General features: G+C 46.6%; 1 protein-coding gene and 1 long non-coding RNA gene across 6 annotated transcripts in view; both read left to right on the forward strand.

Annotated features, from left to right (window-relative positions):
• Positions 1-19: 19 nt before the first annotated feature.
• FBH1 (F-box DNA helicase 1) overlaps positions 20-20,763 on the forward strand; it is a 44,076-nt gene continuing 23,332 nt past the window's right edge. Inside the window, exons 1-10 of one of the 4 annotated variants that reach the window (XM_051775448.1) lie at positions 20-85; positions 1,369-1,518; positions 3,093-3,260; positions 6,525-7,048; positions 9,541-9,671; positions 10,937-11,072; positions 11,306-11,496; positions 13,388-13,501; positions 16,537-16,628; positions 18,511-18,679. In XM_051775448.1, the coding sequence (XP_051631408.1) occupies positions 1,407-1,518; positions 3,093-3,260; positions 6,525-7,048; positions 9,541-9,671; positions 10,937-11,072; positions 11,306-11,496; positions 13,388-13,501; positions 16,537-16,628; positions 18,511-18,679 (1,637 nt within the window). In that variant the 5' untranslated portion in view covers positions 20-85; positions 1,369-1,406. Of the gene's footprint in view, positions 86-1,112; positions 1,519-3,092; positions 3,261-6,524; positions 7,049-9,540; positions 9,672-10,936; positions 11,073-11,305; positions 11,497-13,387; positions 13,502-16,536; positions 16,629-18,510; positions 18,680-20,763 lie in introns of those variants that run through there. The other 3 variants (XM_051775449.1, XM_051775446.1, XM_051775445.1) reach the window with 3 other exon arrangements.
• On the forward strand, positions 5,836-6,475 carry LOC127464988 (uncharacterized). 2 transcript variants are annotated; one of them, XR_007901791.1, is made up of 3 exons: positions 5,836-5,906; positions 6,165-6,215; positions 6,372-6,475. It is a non-coding gene; the product is annotated as an uncharacterized LOC127464988 (long non-coding RNA). The 2 variants fall into 2 exon arrangements; XR_007901792.1 differs by lacking the exon at positions 5,836-5,906 and adding an exon at positions 5,938-6,008.

Below are 20,763 nucleotides of genomic sequence, written 5' to 3' on the forward strand. Positions count from 1 at the left end.
GCCGGGGGGCGGTGCGGTCTCTGATTGGTCGGCGTTGGGGAGGGGCGGGGCCGGCGGGGCGCAGGGCCGAGCGCGACGGGAGAGGGTGAGTTGGGGTGGGCGAGACCATTTTGTGGACACGGGGGGGCGTTGGGGTTGGGGGTGGTGGAGTAGGGGGGTCCTGGGATGAGGAGGGGCTTAAAAGGGTGTCCTGGGCACTTGGGGGGGCTCCTGGGCAGCAGGGAAGCCTTAGGAATAGGGTGGGAAGGAGTGTCAGGGAACGGGGAAGACTTCGGAACGGGGGAGCTTTTGGGAATGGGGGGACGCTTGGCATTGAGGGGGGGCGAGCAGGGGGTCCTCTGGCTGAGGAGGGGTTAAAAAGGGGCTCCCTTGGCACTGGGGGGACCCTTGGGAATTGGGGCGACCTGGGAGCTGGGAGGGACTTGGGAATGGGGGGACCTTTGGCATTGGGGGGCCTTGGAGGTGGGAGGGGGCGAGCAGGGGGGTCCTTGGCTGAGAAGGGGTTAGAAAGGGGTTAGAAAGAGGGGTCTCCTGGCCCTGGGGGAACACAGGAGGGAGCCTTGACGATGGGGGGGGCTTGGTAAAGGGGAGGGCTCCTTGGCCTTGGGGGACCCTTGGAATTGGGAGGTCCTTGGAATTGGGGGGAGCAGAGGGGGCTTGGCTGAGAAAAGGTTGGAAAAGGGGGTCCCTTGGCACTGGGAGGAGCCTTGGAAATGGGGGGCTTTTAGGAACGGGGGACCCTTGGCATTGGGGGGTCCTTGGAATTGGAGGGGGGGCGAGCAGGGGGGTCCTTGGCTGAGAAGGGGTTAAAAAAGGGCTCCCCTGGCTTTAGAGGGTGGGCTTAGGAATGAGGGGGCTTGGAATTGTGGGGGACACTCGGCATTGAAGGGGCCTTGGGAATGGGGGGGCTTGATATTGGAGGGGACCCTTGGCATTGAGGGGGTCTTGGGAATGAGGGGGCTTGGAATTGTGGGGGACCCTTGGCATTGAGGGGGTCTTGGGAATGAGGAGGCTTGGAATTGTGGGGGACACTCGGCATTGAGGGAACCTTGGGAATGAGGGGGCTTGGAATTGTGGGGGACCCTTGGCATTGAGGGGGCCTTGGGAACGGGGGAGCTTGACATGGGAGGACTTAGGAACGAGGAGACCTTTGGAACTTGAGGAGGGGGCTTTGGAAATGGGGGCAGCAGGTCTGGGACAGGGGCTGGATTTGGGGGAGCTGCTCTGGGCCAGTCTGGGGGTCTCTCCGTGTGGGTGCCATGGGATCAGTGCATCCACATGAGAAAGGGGTTTGGGAACAGCCCCGACCTGCTCCCAGATATTCCTTATCCCCCTCGAGTTTCCCCTGTCCTGATCCTCTCCCTTCAGAGCTGGAATGTCTCCTCCTGGCTGACATTCCCGATGGGATGGAAGCCCTGACCCCTGACAAGGCCCTGCAGCACAACCCTTGCTCGGCGCCGGTGTCTGCTGGTGCCACCAACGGAAAACCTTGGGAAAACGGGAAAAATGGGAATGCAGGTGAAGCCTGAGCGGGTTGTGCTGCATTTCTGGGCTTGAATCCTCTGCAGTGTGAGGCACTTTTGTGGTCCCGGGGTGGGGGAGCAGAGGTTGTTCCCCCAATCCTACGTCGGATCCGATCGGTGTCCGACAGCTCCAGGAATGGGCACGGAGCTGGGATCTCAAGCCTGACACTGGTCATGACCTTGTGCTTGAAATAATTGAGGTCCTTCACTGATTTGTGCTGTTTAATCAAAAAAAAAATTCCAATTCCAAGCGAGAAATCCCATTTTTAGGTAGAACTTAAGTAGAACTTAGAATCCTTTAGGTTGGAAAAGATCCTTAAGATCACCGAGTCCCACCGTTCCCTCAGTCCTCCTCCTCCTAAATCCCACGGGAATGGCCTGTGCTGCTTTTTTTTGGCCTCCTTTTCCATGTTTTGAGGGGAAAATGGGAAGGAGAAAAGAGCCTCCCCGGGGAGCTCCCCAGCTGAGCTGGCGTGGCCAAAAAGGAGGAAGTTGGAAAAAAAAAAACCAAAAACCCCAAAATCCTCAAACCCACCCCCATTATCCCAAGGGATGAACTAAGCTCATCCTTGGATCCTGCCAGAGGAGATCACTGGATCGATCTGTGGCTGCTCTAAATGAGTTAATGAATTAACTAGCTAATTAATTAATTAATTAAAGAAAGCAAAAGTGAAACTACGTGAGCGGAGCCGGGAGGAAGCTCATCCCGTGCCGTGGGTTTGGGTTTCTCCCGCGCGTTTTTGGAGGAAGGAATTTGAATTATTTCTGCTTATTTCAAGTAAGGTTTTATTATTTTATTCCAATAACTCAAGAGAGAGAGTTTTGTGCTGCTCCTTGAGTGGAAGTGGGTCGTGTTTCCTCCCTAATGGAGGATCCCAGCTCGGATTTGTTTGGGAGAGGGTCGGTTTGTGTGTTTGGATGTTGGCTTTGACCTTCCAGGGGCAAATCCCTGTTGTCTCTCCCGGGGGGTTCAACCTCCTTGGAGATCTTGGGGATAGTTTGCATTTCCACAGGTGTTGTGGCTGCTTCTTCCGTGTTGTGTTGGAGGGAAAGCTGGAAAACTTGGAAGGATTCTGGATTTTTTTGTGGTTCACTTGTTCCAAAGAGTGTGTGGGGCAGAGACATGGGGTGAAATCCATGTTGGAGTGACTGCAAGTAGAATCATGGGAGGGTTTAGGTTGGAAGGGAACATAAAGCCCATCCAGTTCCATCCAGGGGCACCTTCCACTGTCCCAGGTTGCTCCAGCCTGGCCTTGGACACTTCCAGGGACGCAGGGGCAGCCACAGCTTCTCTGGGAGATCCATTCCAGCCCCTCCCCACCCTCCCAGCCAGCAATTCCTTCCCAATATCCAAACTAAACCAATTTAAAGCCATTCCATCCTGTCCTGTCATTCCAGGCCCTGTCTATCCAGAGCAACCCCCGCCCGAAGCACCGGGGCCGCCCTCGAAAATTCCTGAGGGGAAACTCTTTTTATCCCTGTGCTAAACACGTGGACTGTGCACTGTTGCTTCCTAACACTTGGATTTGGGGATTTTTTTTTTTTCCCTTTCTCTCTGTGCTGCCAAAGGGATGAAGCCCTTCAAGAAGAGGCACCTCACGGCCCCCGAGTGCGAAGCCCTCGCCCGCAGCGCGGAAGGTTCGTCCGCCCTCACGCAGCCCCTGAGCCAGGGACGAGGGAGAGGAGACGGGAATAAGGGCCTGCATCCCGCCCACCGGACACGGAGATGCCAGGGAGGTGTGTTGGTTTGGGAATACTCTGCTCTGGAGCCAGGCTGGGAGAACTGGGAATGTTCCCCTGGAGAAGAGAAGGCTCCAGGGAGAGCTGAGAGCCCCTGGCAGGGCCTAAAGGGGCTCCAGGAGAGCTGGAGAGGGACTGGGGACAAGGGATGGAGGGACAGGACACAGGGAATGGCTTCCCAGTGCCAGAGGGCAGGGATAGGTGGGATATTGGGAAGGAATTGCTGGCTGGGAGGGTGGGGAGGGACTGGAATGGGTTTCCCAGAGAAGCTGTGGCTGCCCCTGGATCCCTGGAAGTGTCCAAGGCCAGGTTGGAGCAACCTGGGATAGTGGAAGGTGTCCCTGCCCATGGCAGGGGGTGGCATTGGAGGTTTTTAAAGTCCCTTCCCACCCAGACAATCCTGGGATTCCATGATTTTGGATTCCCTCTCCTCTGGAGCCAGGCTGGGAGAGCTGGGGGGGTTTACCTGGAGAAAGGAAGGATCCAGGGAGACCTTGGAGCCCCTTGCAGGGCCTAAAGGGGCTCCAGGAGAGCTGGAGAGGGACTGGGGACAAGGCATGAAGGGACAGGACACAGGGAATGGCTTCCCAGTGCCAGAGGGCAGGGTTATGTGGGATATTGGGAAGGAATTGCTGGCTGGGAGGGTGGGGAGGGGCTGGAATGGAATTCCCAGAGAAGCTGTGGCTGCCTCTGGATCCCTGGAAGTGTCCAAGGCCAGGCTGGAGCAACCTGGGATAGTGGGAGGTGTCCCTGGGGTTGGAACTGGATGATCTTCAAGGTCCTTCCCACCCAAACCATTCCATAATTCCATGACAAAGAGTTCCCTTGGTTACATCCCCCTGTTGTGTCCACAGGAGTTGGGTTTCTCCCCACACCACAAATGTCTGTCCTTGCACTGTGGGACAATCCCTGGGAAGAGCAGCAGCTCTCCCTGGGGAACCAACCAGCCTCTGGAATTGGACCCTGCTAACGAGGGGACTCCTGCTTGGAGCTGCTCTTTAAGCTAATTATGGAATGTCACCATTAAATAATAACGAGCTGCTGAGTTTTTTAGGGTTACAAAAACGTTGTTGGGCATGAACAGACAATAATGAGCTTTGGCTTTCCTGGAAGTGGGGAACAGTGGGATAAGCACCTCCTGGGCTTGGATTTCAAAAGGACTGAAACCTCTGAGGGTTTTTGGAGACTGATAAAACTTTGAGCTAATCTGGACATGACAGAGCTCAGGGCTCAAACTGAAGGGCAAAGAGCTGTTTTCAGAGAGGTTTATTTTATTTTACCATTGTTTTACTTTATGTTATGTTCATGTTATTAATTTTATTTACTTTATTTTCCTTAATTTGTTTTTTACTGTATTTTATTTTTATTTTACTTTATTTTTATTTTATTTTTATTTTTGTTATTTTATTGGTTTTATTTTTCTTATTTTATGTTATTTTTATTTTATTCATTTTTTTACTTTATTTTCCTTAATTTTATTTTTTTACTTTATTTTATTTTACTTTTTTATTTTACTTTGTTTTTATTTTATTTTTATTTTTGTTATTTTACTTTATTTTTATTTTATTTTTTTTATTTTACATTATTTTTATTTTATTAGTTTTATTTATTTTCCTTTTTTATTTTTATTTTACTTTATTTTATTTTAATCTTTGTTATTTTACGTTATTTTTCTTTTATTTATTTTATTTACTTTATTTTACTTAATTTTATTTGGTTTACTTTTTTATTTTATTTTTTATTTTACTTTTATTTTTATTTTATTTTTATTTTTGTTGTTTTGTTATTTTTATTTTATTCATTTTACTTACTTTATTTTCCTTAGTTTTATTTTTTACTTTATTTTATTTTTTATTTTACTTAATTTTTATTTAATTTTTATTTTTGTTATTTTATAATTTTTTTATTAGTTTTATTTATTTTATTAGTTTTATTTATTTTACTTTATTTTAATTTTTTACTTTTTTTTGTTTTTATTTTTATTTTATTTTTGTTATTTTACTTTATTTTTATATTATTTATTTTATTTCCTTTATTTTTATTTTATTTTTATTTCCATTATGTTTTTTTATTTTATTTATTTTATTTATTTTTATTTTATTTTTATTTCATTCTTTATCTCACTTTAAAAAATCCAGTAATTTAAAATTTGGATGATTTACATACTGCAGGTTTCAGGGATTTAGACTTAAAACCTTAACAGGGAAGTTGTTCTTTTCCAGCCCTGTTTAATCCAAGCCTTCCTGAACTTCCAGAAAGAAAAGGCCTTAAAACCAGCCTGGGATTTTTTAATTCCTGAGTGGCCTCTTAGCTGAAATCAGGATATTTTCCAGATTTAGGAGCAGGACAGAAGGAATAAATCCGTGCTGGGGAGTTTAGTCCATGTCCTACATGGAATGTGAGAGCATAATTTGGATTTACTCCGAGGTCTCCGGTGCTTTTTGAGGCTGCAACCAGGAAATACCTGGGAATAAAGGGGTTTTTATCCTCTTAAAGGCATTGATTTCCCTCAAGTGTTGTGGTAGGAGCAGCCTGGGAGAGGTTTGGGAAGTGTCCTACTCCTGGAGCTGTGGTAGGAACAGCCTGGGAGAGGTTTGGGAAGTGTCCTGCTCCTGGAGTTGTGGTAGGAGCAGCCTGGGAGAGGTTTGGGAAGTGTCCTACTCCTGGAGCTGTGGTAGGAACAGCCTGGGAGAGGTTTGGGAAGTGTCCTGCTCCTGGAGTTGTGGTAGGAGCAGCCTGGGAGAGGTTTGGGAAGTGTCCTACTCCTGGAGCTGTGGTAGGAACAGTCTTGGAGAGGTTTGGGAAGTGTCCTACTCCTGGAGTTGGACAGGTAGGAACAGCCTGGGAGAGGTTTGGGAAGTGTCCTACTCCTGGAGTTGTGGTAGGGACAGCCTGGGAGAGGTTTGGGAAGTGTCCTACTCCTGGAGTTGTGGTAGGAGCAGCCTGGGAGAGGTTTGGGAAGTGTCTTACTCTTGGAGTTGTGGTAGGAACAGCCTGGGAGAGGTTTGGGAAGTGTCCTACTCTTGGAGTTGGACAGGTAGGAACAGCCTGGGAGAGGTTTGGGAAGTGTCCTACTTGTGGAGTTGTGGTAGGAACAGCCTGGGAGAGGTTTGGGAAGTGTCCTACCCTTGGAGCTCCCACGGGAGGAACACGAGGAAAAGGAGGAGCCCTGTGGAAATAACTCCCACCTTCCCCAGCCTCGGGCGTCCCTGGCAGCTCAGCTTTCCATGGAATTCACTCCTGCTCTTCCTCCTCGTGCAGGACAGGGCCGGCAGAAGAACATCCTGGATTTCTTCGGGAAATCCCAGAAGCACCAAGCAGGCGCCGGTGGGATCAAAGAGGAGCCGCGGGATCCCTTTTTCCCGGGAGCTGACGATTCCTTCAGCAGCCACACGGACCTCAGCAGCGACTCCTCAGCTCTCCTGGAGGACGAGGACTTCGTGCCAGCTCCCAGGGGAAGATCCAGGAAGCGGCCCCTCGCTGCCACAACCTCGGGAATTCTCGATCCGGAGCAGGATTTGTGGGGGGAGCCCGAGGAGAAGCCGCCGGTTCCTCCGGAGCTTGGCCAGGTCAAGCAGGAACCGGATGACGTGGAAGTGGAGCCAGTCCCTGATCCCCACTACGGACTCCTGGGCACTCGGAACTGGGAAGAGCCTCAGGGAAACCTGGATGAGCTGCCTGTGGAAGTCCTCAGGCACATCTTTGCCTTCCTTCCCGTGACTGACCTGTACCAGAACCTGAGCCTGGTGTGTCGCTGCTGGAGGGAGATAGTCAGGGATCCACTGGTAAGGAATTCCCTGGGGATGAATTCCAGCCTGGCCCTTCTCCTCCTGCTCTGTCCTGTCTTAGTGTGGCTCCTCCCAGCCATCCATGCTCTGCCTGTCTCTCTCCGTTCCTTTAAATCCCTTTTTTGCTCCTTTTTTATTCGGCCCTCTGTCATTTTTTGGTCTCCTGGACCATCCTCAGGAGCCAATCTCAACATTGGGGCAACACCCCTTGTTGCATTCTTTCCCTACATGGAAAAAGAGCATCCTGTAAGGCTCCACAAAATCCCCCTCTGCTCTTTTCCATGCAGCCCTGCAGGGAATTCCTGCTGGAAGGCTGGGAAGTGCCTTCTCGTGGCTGGTGTTAAATCACTGTCCTCCAGCCTCTGCGGTGGCTCTTGTGGCCAAATGGGTTTAGAGGAAAGGCCTGGAACTCTGTTTTTATGGAGTTTGGTTCATCTGAAGTCCAGATAAAGTTGGGAACCCGTTTTGGCTGGAGGAAGGATCCCTGAATCCCAGTTAAAGGTGTCTCCGAGGCAGCTCTCCCCTCACTGTTCACCCTGGAATTGGACCAAGAGGTTTCTCAGCCTGACTTGGGAGTGGTGGGGACTGATCTCAGCCCAAATTCTTGTGGAGATCCGAGTTCTCCTTTGTGCCATTCCCGTAAATTTGGATGGGAAAGGCCGGACACAACGCAGGAGGCGTCCTGCTCTCTCCTTCATCAGTCATCAGTGTTGTCAGAGACTGAACCAGTTAGTGATTTCCAGGTTCTGAGAGCACCAGAAGAGCTGAGAAGAAGCAGCTGCTCCCCCAGCAAAGCCCAGCCCTCCCTGGGTGCTGCTGAGGGACCTTTGGGTGGGATCAGTGGGTGCCACTGTCCAGCTCTCTGGGGTGCAGAGCCCTTCCTGAGGCTGCCAGCAGGACTTCCAGAGAAGGGAAGAGCCTAGGAAGAGGCAAGTCCTGCCAGGCAGGAAAATCCTTTTTCTGATGCCAGTGTCCTCATGTAGCCTGGGCTGTGGAGCTCAGATGTTGGAGCAGGGTTGGTGCTGGCACAGCAGGGAGCTGCAGCTGTCCTTGGAGATGGGACACCAGCCAAGGGTCCTGCCCTTTGGCCACAAGAAGCCCCTGCAGCTGCAGGCTGGGCCAGAGGGGCTGGAGAGCAGCCAGGCAGGAAGGGAGCTGGGAGTTGGGCTGGGCAGGGAGCTGAAGAGGAGCCCGAGTGTGGCCAGGGGGGCAAGAGGGCCAAGGGCTGCTGGGCTGGCTGAGGAAGAGTGTGGCAGCAGGGCTCCCCTGGGCTGGGCGCTGGGGAGGCCACCCCTGGAGTGCTGTGTCCAGCTCTGGGCCCTGAGCTCAGGAAGGCCCTGGAGGGGCTGGAGCAGGGGCAGAGAAGAGCAGCCAGGCTGGGGAAGGGACTGGAGCCCAAGTGCTGGGAGGAGAGGCTGAGGGAGCTGGGGGGGCTCAGCCTGGAGAGGAGGAGGCTCAGGGGAGACCTCCTCACTCTCTGCAACTCCCTGCCAGGAGGGGGGAGCCGGGGGGGGGTTGGACTCTTTTCCCAGGCAGAGATCAGCAAGACAAGAGGGCTGGGTCTCAAGTTGTGCCAGGGGAGGTTTAGGTTGGATATCAGGAAGAATTTCTTTGCAGAGAGGGTGCTCAGCCATTGGAATGGGCTGCCCAGGGAAGTAGGGGATTCTCCATCCCTGGAGGTGTTTAAGGACAGACTGGATGTGGCATCAGTGCCATGGGCTGGGAACCACGGCGGGGTTGGATCAAGGGTTGGGCTGGATGATCTCGGAGGGCTTTTCCAACCCAGCTGATTCTGGGATTCTGTGAAGAGCAGACCTGGGAGAGGACTTGAGCTGCTCTTCTCTGCCCCTGCTCCAGCCCCTCCAGGGCCTTCCTGAGCTCAGGGCCCAGAGCTGGACACAGCACTCCAGGGGTGGCCTCCCCAGCGCCCAGCCCAGGGGCACAAGCCCTGCCCTGCTCCTGCTGCCACACTCTTCCTCAGCCAGCCCAGCAGCCCTTGGCCCTCTTGCCCCCCTGGCCACACTTGGGCTCCTCTTCAGCTCCCTGCCCAGCCCAACACAGCCTCAAATGCAGTGTCCTCCCTGTTTTTCCTGGAGAAATCCCAGCAGCAGCTGTGGGAGGACAGGGCTTCACAGACACAGGGGTTTTAAGCACTCAGACCCTGCTCGGGGCTGATCTGGGGAGTGAGATCTGGGCTGAAAAGATCCCCATTTATTTCATGCTTTGATATTTCCAACTGAACCAGCATCACCCTGTTCCCATCATTCTAGGAAAAACCATCTTTTTATGGACTTATTTCCAGGCTTTGAGCCTTTCTTTCCTAAGTTTCCTTTTTCCTTCCCAATCTCCTGTCAGGTATCTGTCCCCACTGAGCTACTTTTTGAACTCCAGGTCTTTGGAAATCACCTTTTTTGGGGCTTATTTGCCACGAGAAACCTCTTTGGCAGTGCTGTGAGGTGAAAGCCGGTGGTTTGTGCTTCCCATTCCAGTTCATTCCCTGGAAAAAGCTGTACCACCAGTACCTGATGAGGGAGGAGTCGGCCCTGCGCAGAGTTGAGCAGATCCTGCAGGATTTCTCCATCACAAAGGAGCAGGAAGGATGTGTCTTGGGGCTGATCACGTGAGTCCCATTCACCTGGAGATCCCCAGGCCTTCCCTGCTTTGGGGCTTCTTCCATTTTATCCCAGGAATTGCCAGGAGAGGGATGGGTTTGTCTCCCCAGACGTGCAGGAAAATGAGGGGGGGAAAATTATTTTAGTGGTAAAAATCACTGGGAGGGTTCTGGAAAATGGAGGGAAAAAAACTTTCCCTTGCTTTTCTTGTGTTTGGAGCGTGTGATCGTGGAATCATGGAATCATTTAGGTGGGAAAAAAAACTGTGGGATCATGGAGTCCAAGCATTCCCAGCACTGCCAAGGCCACCCATGTCCCCAAATGCCACATCCACAGGGATTTGAAATCCCTCCAGGGATGGGGACTCCACCACCTCCCTGGGCAGCCCCTTCCAAGGCCTGACCACCCTTTCCATGGAGAAATTCCTGCACAGTTCTCGGCGAGCCCGAGACAAGCCCTCGATAAAACCAAGTGCTTTGCTCAGGTCTCTGTGGCCCAGAGGCCAATTTTGTGTGGCAAATAAGAGCCAAACTGGGTTAGGAATGGGGTGGATCTGTCTTCTGGAATCATGGAATGGTGTGGGTTGGAAGAGGACTCGAAGATCATCCACTTCCAACCCCCTGTTCCAATCCAGGGACACCTTCCACTGGAAGGTAAACCTGGAGAGAGCCGGAAGGAATTTCCAGATGGAAGTATTTCAGAACTGGGAATGGCTTGTCTAAATGTCTCTTGACATGGAATGGGCTGGAAATCCCAAGTATTTTAGAATACTTCAGAGTATTTTAGAACTGGGAATTGATTGTTTAAATGTCTCTTGGCACTGGAATGGGCTGGAAATCCCAAGTATTTTAGAATATTTTAGAACTGGGAATCTCTTGTCTAAATGTCTCTTGGCACCAGAATGGGCTGGAAATCCCAAGTATTTTAGAACTGGGAATCACTTGTTTAAATGGCTCTTAGCACTGGAATAGGCTGGAAATTCCAAGTATTTTAGAATACTTCAGAATATTTTAGAACTGGGAATGGCTTGTCTAAATGTCTCTTGGCACAGAATGGGCTGGAAATCCCAAGTATTTTAGAGCTGGGAATCTTTTGTCTAAATGTCTCTTGGCACCGGAATGGGCCGGAAATCCAAGTTGCAGCCAGTCCAAATTTGGGATAACACCCAGCCAGGGACAGTCCAACCTGCTGCAGCCTCCCTGGGGGTGCTTTGGAGGGGTCATTGTTGCCCTGGGGACTCGATTCACTCCTTAACTCTTGTCCTCCTGCCCAGGTTGGTGTCGGCCACGCCCGTCAGGGGGAACGTGGATCCCGGCGCGGTTCTCTGGTGTTTGGGAAGCCACCACCTCTTCTCCAAGGCCCAAGTGTGCGTGGCCAACAAGCTGCCCCATCTGCAGAGCAAGACAGGGGTGGGTTTCACACGTTTATTTCACATTTATTAAATAAATTCCACGTTTATTTAAGCTTTATTTAAACTTCGAGGGCGTTCCCGCGTCCGAAGGTTCTCCCTCCGGGGTTGTTCCTTGAGGCTGAGGAGGGTTGAATTATTTATCATGGAATTAGCAGGGGGGTTTTAAAGGTTGAAGCAGTTCCTCCTGCTCCTGAAAACTCTGAGTTTTTCCTTATCTTTCCCCTCTGCCAGGCTGAGAACATGTGGGCCATCATTGCAGTCATGGTGCTGTTCTCCGACAGCGTCGGCGACATCCAAGGGCTGCTGGAATGTCTGAGGAGACCCCGCTCCAACCTCTCCGTGCTGGAGGTGACCGAGGTGCTTTACTGCATTGCCACGCTCCTGTTTGCCATGAGGGACAGGAATGTTCCCATCACCAACAGGTGAGGAGCATCCCATCCCAATTCCACGGGCGGGGACACCTCCCGCTATCCCGGCTCGCTCCAACCCGCCCTCGGACACTTCCAGGGATGAGGAGCCCACAACTTCTCTGGGCAACCTGTGCTGGGGCCTCCCCACCCTCACAGCCAAGAATTCCTTCCCAGTATCCAACCAAACCTTCCCTCCTCCTTCTGACTGTGGTTCCCCCTTGTCCCATCGCTTCGTGGATGCGTGTTCAAAAAAAACCCCATTTTTTTTCAGAAATAAAAGCAACTGTAGAAACTTCCTGCTCAGGAATGGATGCACATCAACCACAACAGTTTAATGTGGGTTTTTTTACCTCCCTGACACTGGTTATTTACTTCACTCTGAGTCCCATGGGATCCTTGTCCACATTTTTTTGGATCCATCCTGTACCTTTTGCTCACCTGGTGGTGCAGGTAAAACCCTTCAGGATTGCAGTGAGGATAAAATGAGGATTAAGGACACAGGTAAATTCTTCTGAGGAGAAAAAAACTGGGAAGGAAGTGCTCTGGGAAAGGAATTTATAGCCAGGAGTTGGGTGGTTCTGAGAGCTGTGAGTTGTAATCCAGGAGAAGGGTTTATCCCCTGTTTCCTCAGCCTTGGGCCCAGGGAAATTAGGATGCTTGTTTGGCCTCTCAGGGATGGATAATTGCTGGATAAAGTCATTAATTCGAGGAAATGTGGCAGACAGGATGTCAGTTGAAAAATCAAGATTTGTTCATTTTGGAGATGGAAAAAAATCAAGATTTGTTCGGTTTAGGCATGAAAAATAAAGATTGGTTCATTTTGGAGATGAAAAATCAAGGTTGGTTCATTTTGGAGATCCCAAATCCCAGCCTGGCTTGAAGAATCCAGAAAGAACTGGAATCCAGAAGAAATTGGAACCAAGAAATTCCAAATCCCAGCCTGGCTTGAAGAATCCAAAATAAATTGGAACCCAGAAATCCCAAATCCCAGCCTGGCTTGAAGAATCCCAAAAGAATTTGGAACCAAGAAATCCCAAATCCCAGCCTGGCTTGAAGAATCCCAAAAGAATTTGGAGCCAAGAAATCCCAAATCCCAGCCTGGCTTGAAGAATCCCAAAAGAATTTGGAGCCAAGAAATCCCAAATCCCAGCCTGGCTTGAAGAATCCCAAAAGAATTTGGAGCCAAGAAATCCCAAATCCCAGCCTGGCTTGAAGAATCCCAAAAGAATTTGGAACCAAGAAATCCCAAATCCCAACCTGCCTTGAAGAATCCCAAAAGAATTTGGAACCAAGAAATCCCAAATCCCAGCCTGGCTTGAAGAATCCCAAAAGAATTTGGAACCCAGAAATCCCAAATCCCAGCCTGGCTTGAAGAATCCCATAGAATTTGGAACCCAGAAATCCCAAATCCCAACCTGGCTTGAAGAATCCCAAAAGAATTGGAATCTAAAAGAATTTGGAACCCAGAAATCCCAAATCTCAGCCTGGCTTGAAGAATCCAAAATAAATTGGAATCCAAACATCCCAGATCCCAGCCTGACTTGAAGAATCCAAAAGAACTGGAATCCAGAAGAGTTTGGAACCCAAAAATCCCAAATCCCAGCCCGGCTTGCAGCTGGTGAAACAATTCCCATTCTTTGTGCTCCCTCAAATCCAGGAGCTTTCCTTCCAACCCCTTTCCCTGCCACGTCTCCTCCCTGCCCTGGTGCCCTTGCAGGGACTTTTCAAGGCCCAATTAGCGCTTTATTTTAATGTTAATAATTAATTATCTAATTATCCATAATCTCCTGCAGCTCCCTGAGCGCTCCAGGCTTTCCATTGGAATTATGGTGGATTTTTATGAGGTTTCCTTTCGTTTTTCGTGGATTTCTGGTGGTAGTTTCTGGTTTCTCCTCTCTCCCAGGATCCATTACAACGTCTTCTACTGCTTGTACCTGATGGAAAACTCCTCTGGAGCCGTTGGGAATGTGGAAGAGGAAACGCTGGCTTCGCGCTGCAGGCAGGACTTGTGGTCCAGGTGAGGCTTTTCCAGGTGATCCAAGCGGTTCCCCGGGGGCCTGAGGGAATGCTGAGCAGTCCAGGGAATGCCAGGGACAGTGCAGCTCCTTATCCTGCTCCTTGCCCCCTGAATTCCCAGAGGAAAAGCAGAATCTGGGGCCTTAAATCTGGAAAAATCGGATTGTCGGGCACAGACTGATGGGTCTGTCGTGGAATCATGGAATGGTTTGGAAGGAACCTTAAGGATGAACTAATTCCAAACCCCTGGTGTAGGTAGAGACACCTCCCACTGTCCCAGGTTGCTCCAACCTGGCCTTGGACACTTCCAGGGATCCAGGGGCAGCCACAGCTTCTCTGGGAAATCCATTCCAGCCCCTCCCCACCCTGCCAGCAGGAATTCCTTCCCAATATCCCACCCATCCCTGCCCTCTGGCACTGGGAAGCCATTCCCTGTGTCCTGTCCCTCCCTGCCTTGTCCCCAGTCCCTCTCCAGCTCTCCTGGAGCCCCTTTAGGCCCTGCCAGGGGCTCTCAGCTCTCCCTGGAGCCTTCCCTTCTCCAAGCTGAACATTCCCAGCTCTCCCAGCCTGGCTCCAGAGCAGAGGGAATCCAGAATCATGGAATCCCAGGATTGTTTGGGTGGGAAGGGACTTTAAAAACCTCCAGTGCCACCCCTGCCATGGGCAGGGACACCTCCCACTAGCCCAGGTTGCTCCAACCTGACCTTGGACACTCCCAGGGATCCAGGGGCAGCCACAGCTTCTCTGGGAAATCCATTCCAGTCCCTCCCCACCCTCCCAGCCAGCAATTCCTTCCCAATATCCCATCTCTCCCTGCCCTCTGGCACTGGGAAGCCATTCCCTGTGTCCTGTCCCTCCATCCCTTGTCCCCAGTCCCTCTCCAGCTCTCCTGGAGCCCCTTTAGGCCCTGCCAGGGGCTCCAAGGTCTCCCTGGAGCCTTCCCTTCTCCAGGGGAACATTCCCAGCTCTCCCAGCCTGGCTCCACCTCACAGATCAGTGGAACCCAGTTCTGTGCACTCACAGAGTCCAAATCCCCCCAAAACACCCTCCCAAATCATCCCTTTCCCTACGGAAATCACCCCTTTCCCTCTGGAAGGAGGGAAGTCCCTGCTGGAATTTTAAGACCCGAAGTCCAGGCAGCGCAAGGAGGGGTTGGGTTGTTGCTGATGCTCCCACAGCCCCCCAAAAATGTGGATTTTCCCTTTTGAACACCAGGAAAGAAACAAGGGACCGGGATATTGACTCCACTCCTGTTTTCTGGATCCTGCCAGAGAAGTGTTAATACTAACATGGATTTATTTGCTTGCTTGGATATCATTTATATTTGTATTGTTTATTTTGTTATTATTTGTATCTTTATTTTATTATATTTTTATATTTCTTTTATTATATTATATTTATATTTTATTGCATTATATTATATTATGTGTATTATGTTTCTTTTATTATATTATATTTCTATTATATTGCATCATATTATATTATGTGTGTTATATTTCTTTTATTATATTTCTATTATATTACATTATATTATTTATATTATATAGTGTAGAGTATATATTATATGTTATATTTTGTACTTTATATTTATTTTATATATTAATAAATATATATTTACTTTATATATTGATATATTTATGTCTCTTAATTTTAGATATGATATAATTTATAATTATATGTAATTTATATATTTATACATAGAGAGGGAGAAAAATTTATTGATCTATATGTTAAATATTAGTATTTTTTCTACTTGCTACCTAGAAAAGAAGGACATATATATAATAAAATATATTTTATATATATATAAAATATAATATATTTTATATATATATATAATACAATGTATTTTTATATACATATATATAATATAATATATTATATAATATGTATTATATAATATATATTATATTATGTATTATATATATTATATAGTTATTGATCTAAATGTTAAATATTAATATTTTTTGCTACTTGCTGCCTAGAAAAGAAGGACATATATATAATAAAATATATTTTATATATATATAAAATATATTTTATATATACATATATATATATAATATACTTTATATCTACATATGTGTCATATAATATATATTATATAATATGTATTATATAATATATAATATATATTATATATTATATATATTATCTAGTTATTGATCTATATGTTAAATATTAATATTTTTTGCTACTTGCTGCCTAGAAAAAAAGGATATATATATAATATAATATGTGTGTTATATACATAGATATAATATAATATATATTATGTTATATATTTTATATTTTATATTATATATATTAAATTATGTACTTTATATTTGTTTTATATATTAATAAATATTATTTATATTGATATATTTATATCTATTTTAATTTTAGACATGATATAATTTATAATTATATGTAATTTATATATCTATTGATGGATATATAGATTAAAATGTATCGATCTATATGTTAAATATTAATATTTTTTTGGTACTTGCTGCCTAGAAAAGAAGGACAACAAGGAGTGAAACCCTTCCCTGGCCTGTGGAGATCCAGGCTTGGTTCCCTTCCTGCTGCATTTCCCCTGGATTGACTCATTTATTCCTTATCCTTCCCTATGGAATGGGAATGCTGGCATTCCATCCCTGGCTGAGATAAAGCTGGTGGTTTTTAATAAGCTTAAGGAGCCAGGCTGCCAAATTAATTTTAATTAATTAATTTTAATTTTAGGAAGACCTTTTCCCATGTGACCTTTTGGATTCTTCGAGCCAGGCTGGGATTTGGGATTTCCAGCTTCCAAATTCTTCTGGATTCTTCAATAATAAGAGTTTTACTCTTTATTTTTGCTCCAATATTCTCTCATTCCCTGCTTTTCTCCTTTTTCCCCAAGAACCAGGTTGCTCCAGTGCCAAATTCCCGCTCCTGGGATGGAATCAATGACCCCATTTCCTCGTTAATGGAGTTGCATGGGAGGATTTATTTTTTTTTAATTCCTTTTCTGTTGGTTTATTGTTGTTTTTTCCCCGATTTTTTCCACAGTTGGGGTGAAATAAAACTGACCCACGAGCAGCAGAGGATTTTGAATCACAGGATTGAGCCCGGGCAGATAGTGAAAATTATGGCGTTTGCAGGTAAGATCCCAAAAATTCTGTGGGAAAAATGAACGGGAGAACCTCAGTCTGGCCCTTCCCTCCCGGCCCAGGGACTGTGGGATTCCAGGGGGATCAACTTGCTCCTCTGGGATAACAAATGGAAGGGAAGAACCCCCAAAATGGGAACAAAAACGGGAGAGAGGAGTGGGAATATGTGGGAGAAGAGCCCTGCAGGTCCTGAGGGCAGGGAGGGTGGAAGAGGAGAAGCTCCAGGGGCTGGAGCAGGGATTTTCCTGCATCCCATGGGAAAAAAGGGATCTACTCTGGAGCATTTCCTGAAGGACTGACCCCATGGAAAAAAGGGATCTATGCTGGAGCAGTTCCTGAAGGACTGACCCCGTGGAAAAGAGGGATCTATGCTGGAGCAGTTCCTGAAGGACTGACCCCGTGGAAAAGAGGGATCTGTGCTGGAGCAGTTCCTGAAGGACTGACCCCGTGGAAAAGAGGGATCTGTGCTGGAGCAGTTCCTGAAGGACTGACCCCATGGAAAACAGGGATCTGTGCTGGAGCAGTTCCTGAAGGACTGACCCCGTGGAAAAGAGGGATCTGTGCTGGAGCAGTTCCTGAAGGACTGACCCCATGGAAAACAGGGATCTGTGCTGGAGCAGTTCCTGAAGGACTGACCCCATGGAAAACAGGGATCCACACTGGAGCAGTTCCTGAAGGACTGACCCCATGGAAAACAGGGATCTGTGCTGGAGCAGTTCCTGAAGGACTGACCCCATGGAAAAGAGGGATCTGTGCTGGAGCAGTTCCTGAAGGACTGACCCCATGGAAAACAGGGATCTGTGCTGGAGCAGTTCCTGAAGGACTGACCCCGTGGAATAAAGGGATCTGTGCTGGAGCAGTTCCTGAAGGACTGATCCTGTGGAAAACAGGGATCTGTGCTGGAGCAATTCCTGAGGGACTGATCCCATGGAAAACAGGGATCTGTGCTGGAGCAATTCCTGAGGGACTGATCCCATGGAAAACAGGGATCTGTGCTGGAGCAGTTCCTGAAGGACTGACCCCATGGAAAACAGGGATCCACACTGGAGCAGTTCCTGAAGGACTGACCCCATGGAAAAGAGGGATCCACACTGGAGCAGTTCCTGAAGGACTGACCCCATGGAAAAAAGGGATCCACACTGGAGCAGTTCCTGAAGGACTGACCCCATGGAAAAGAGGGATCTGTGCTGGAGCAGTTCCTGAAGGACTGACCCCATGGAAAACAGGGATCTGTGCTGGAGCAGTTCCTGAAGGACTGACCCCATGGAAAACAGGGATCTGTGCTGGAGCAGTTCCTGAAGGACTGACCCTGTGGAAAACAGGGATCTGTGCTGGAGCAGTTCCTGAAGGACTGACCCCATGGAAAACAGGGATCTGTGCTGGAGCAGTTCCTGAAGGACTGACCCTGTGGAAAACAGGGATCTGTGCTGGAGCAGTTCCTGAAGGACTGATCCTATGGAAAAAAAGGGACTCACCCTGGAGCCAATCCGTTTTCCGACCTAAACGCTTCCCTGATTCCCTGAAATCAGGAGTGAAGCGGAGCCTGGGAAGAGGGGAGGGACGAGGAGAAGGTGTTTTAGGCTGCAGCTTTTATTCCTCGTTTCCCTCCGCTGATTTAATTGCCAGTAAATTAAATTAATTCCCTCAAGTCGAGCCCGTTTTGCCCATGGCAGAAATTCCCGAGGGATCCGCCCCATCCTTATCCCAACCCACAAACCTTCCATTCTATTTTCCCTCTTTTTTATTTTTTTTTTTTTTTTTAAACTTTTCAGGCTGCAGATTGGAATTTTTTTTTTTAAACCCAATTTGCTCCGTTAGGCACCAACATTCCCGACTCTGGAATCCTCCTCCTCTGCTTCCTTCCCTTCTCCAGGCACGGGCAAAACCTCCACCTTGGCCAAGTACGCGGAGAAATTCCCGGAGCTGAACTTCCTTTACGTGGCTTTCAACAAAGCCGTGGTGGAGAAGGGGAGAAGGGCCTTTCCCAGGAATGTCACCTGCAAGACTTTCCACTCCCTGGCGTTCGGGAGCGTCGGGAAGCTGTGAGTTGGGATTTTAGATCCCTCCGGGGAAAACGGGATCGGAATTAAACATTTGGGATCTGAGCGGGGAATTATTTCACCTGCTCCAAGCCAGGCTGTGCGTTGGGATTTATGGATATCCAGTTGGATGCTCCAGGGGTTTTAGGATCCACGGGAAAACCCTCATTTCCCTGGTTTGGGGGCAATTCCCAGGGAGATAAAATTCCCCCGGGAATTCCTTTTTCTCCGCTTCCCGTTCCCGTGTCAGTGGGAAAACCTTTCCAAACGTTGCTTTTCTCCAACAGGGGAATAATTCTCTTTGTCTGAGTCGTTTTAATGATCCAATTCCTGTCCCATTATGGCACATTTCAAGTGCAGAGCTGGAAAAAAAGAGGGAATTCCCATTACCTGGCCGGGGTGAATACTGGGAATATCCCTCCAGCTCCATTTTTTTCTTTTTTTTCCTCTATAAAATGTATAAAATTAGCAAGTTTGTGCTTCTACCAGGACAAATAATGTGCAGATTTTAAAGATATTCAGATTATAAAGATATTCCATTAAAATATATTCAGATTATAAAGATATTCCATTAAAATATATTCAGATTATAAAGATATTCCATTAAAATATATTCAGATTATAAAGATATTCCATTAAAACATGTGCAGATTTTAAAGATATTCCATTAAAATATATTCAGATTATAAAGATATTCCATTAAAACATGTGCAGATTTTAAAGATATTCCATTGCAAACATGTCCAGATTTTAAAGATATTCAGATTATAAAGATATTCCATTAAAATATGTGCAGATTTTAAAGATATTCCATTGCAAACGTGTCCAGATTTTAAAGATATTCAGATTTTAAAGGTATTTCATTGCAAATATGTGCAGATTTTAAACATATTCCATTAAAATATGTACAAATTTTAAAGATTTTTCCATTGCAAATAGGTGCAGATTTTAAAGGTATTTCATTACAAATATGTGCAGATTTTAAAGATGCTCATTGCAAATATGTGCAAATTTTAAAGATATTCAGATTTTAAAGGTATTCCACTGCATAGAGGTGCAGATTTTAAAGGTATTCAGATTTTAAAGGTATTCCACTGCAAATATGTGCAGATTTTAAAGGTAATTCCATTACAAATAGGGGCACTTTTTAAGGATATTTCATTACCAAATAGGTGCAAATTTTACAGATAATCTATTACAAATATTTCCCGATTTTAAAGATATTCAGATTTTAAAGGTATTCCATTGCAAATATGTACAGATTTTAAAGATATTCCATCACAAATAGGTGCAGATTTTAAAGGTATTCCATTGCAAATAAATGCAGATTTTAAAGATATCCCATTACAAATAAATGCAGATTTTAAAGATATCCCATTGCAAATAAATGCAGATTTTAAAGATATCCCATTGCAAATAAATGCAGATTTTAAAGATATTCCATTACAAATAAATGCAGATTTTAAAGATATTCCATTACAAATAAATGCAGATTTTAAAGATATTCCATTACAAATAAATGCAGATTTTAAAGATATTCCATTGCAAATAAATGCAGATTTTAAAGATATTCCATTACAAATAAATGCAGATTTTAAAGATATCCCATTACAAATAAATGCAGATTTTAAAGATATCCCATTACAAATAAATGCAGATTTTAAAGATATCCCATTGCAAATAAATGCAGATTTTAAAGATATCCCATTGCAAATAAATGCAGATTTTAAAGATATCCCATTGCAAATAAATGCAGATTTTAAAGATATTCCATTGCAAATAAATGCAGATTTTAAAGATATCCCATTGCAAATAAATGCAGATTTTAAAGATATCCCATTGCAAATAAATGCAGATTTTAAAGATATCCCATTGCAAATAAATGCAGATTTTAAAGATATCCCATTGCAAATAAATGCAGATTTTAAAGATATCCCATTGCAAATAAATGCAGATTTTAAAGATATCCCATTGCAAATAAATGCAGATTTTAAAGATATCCCATTACAAATAAATGCAGATTTTAAAGATATCCCATTGCAAATAAATGCAGATTTTAAAGATATTCCATTGCAAATAAATGCAGA

This window comes from Manacus candei, unplaced genomic scaffold (assembly GCF_025592945.1).
Source record: "Manacus candei isolate 608988 ecotype Guabito, Panama unplaced genomic scaffold, ASM2559294v1 h1tg000299l, whole genome shotgun sequence".
NCBI classification, from domain to species: Eukaryota; Metazoa; Chordata; class Aves; order Passeriformes; family Pipridae; genus Manacus; species Manacus candei.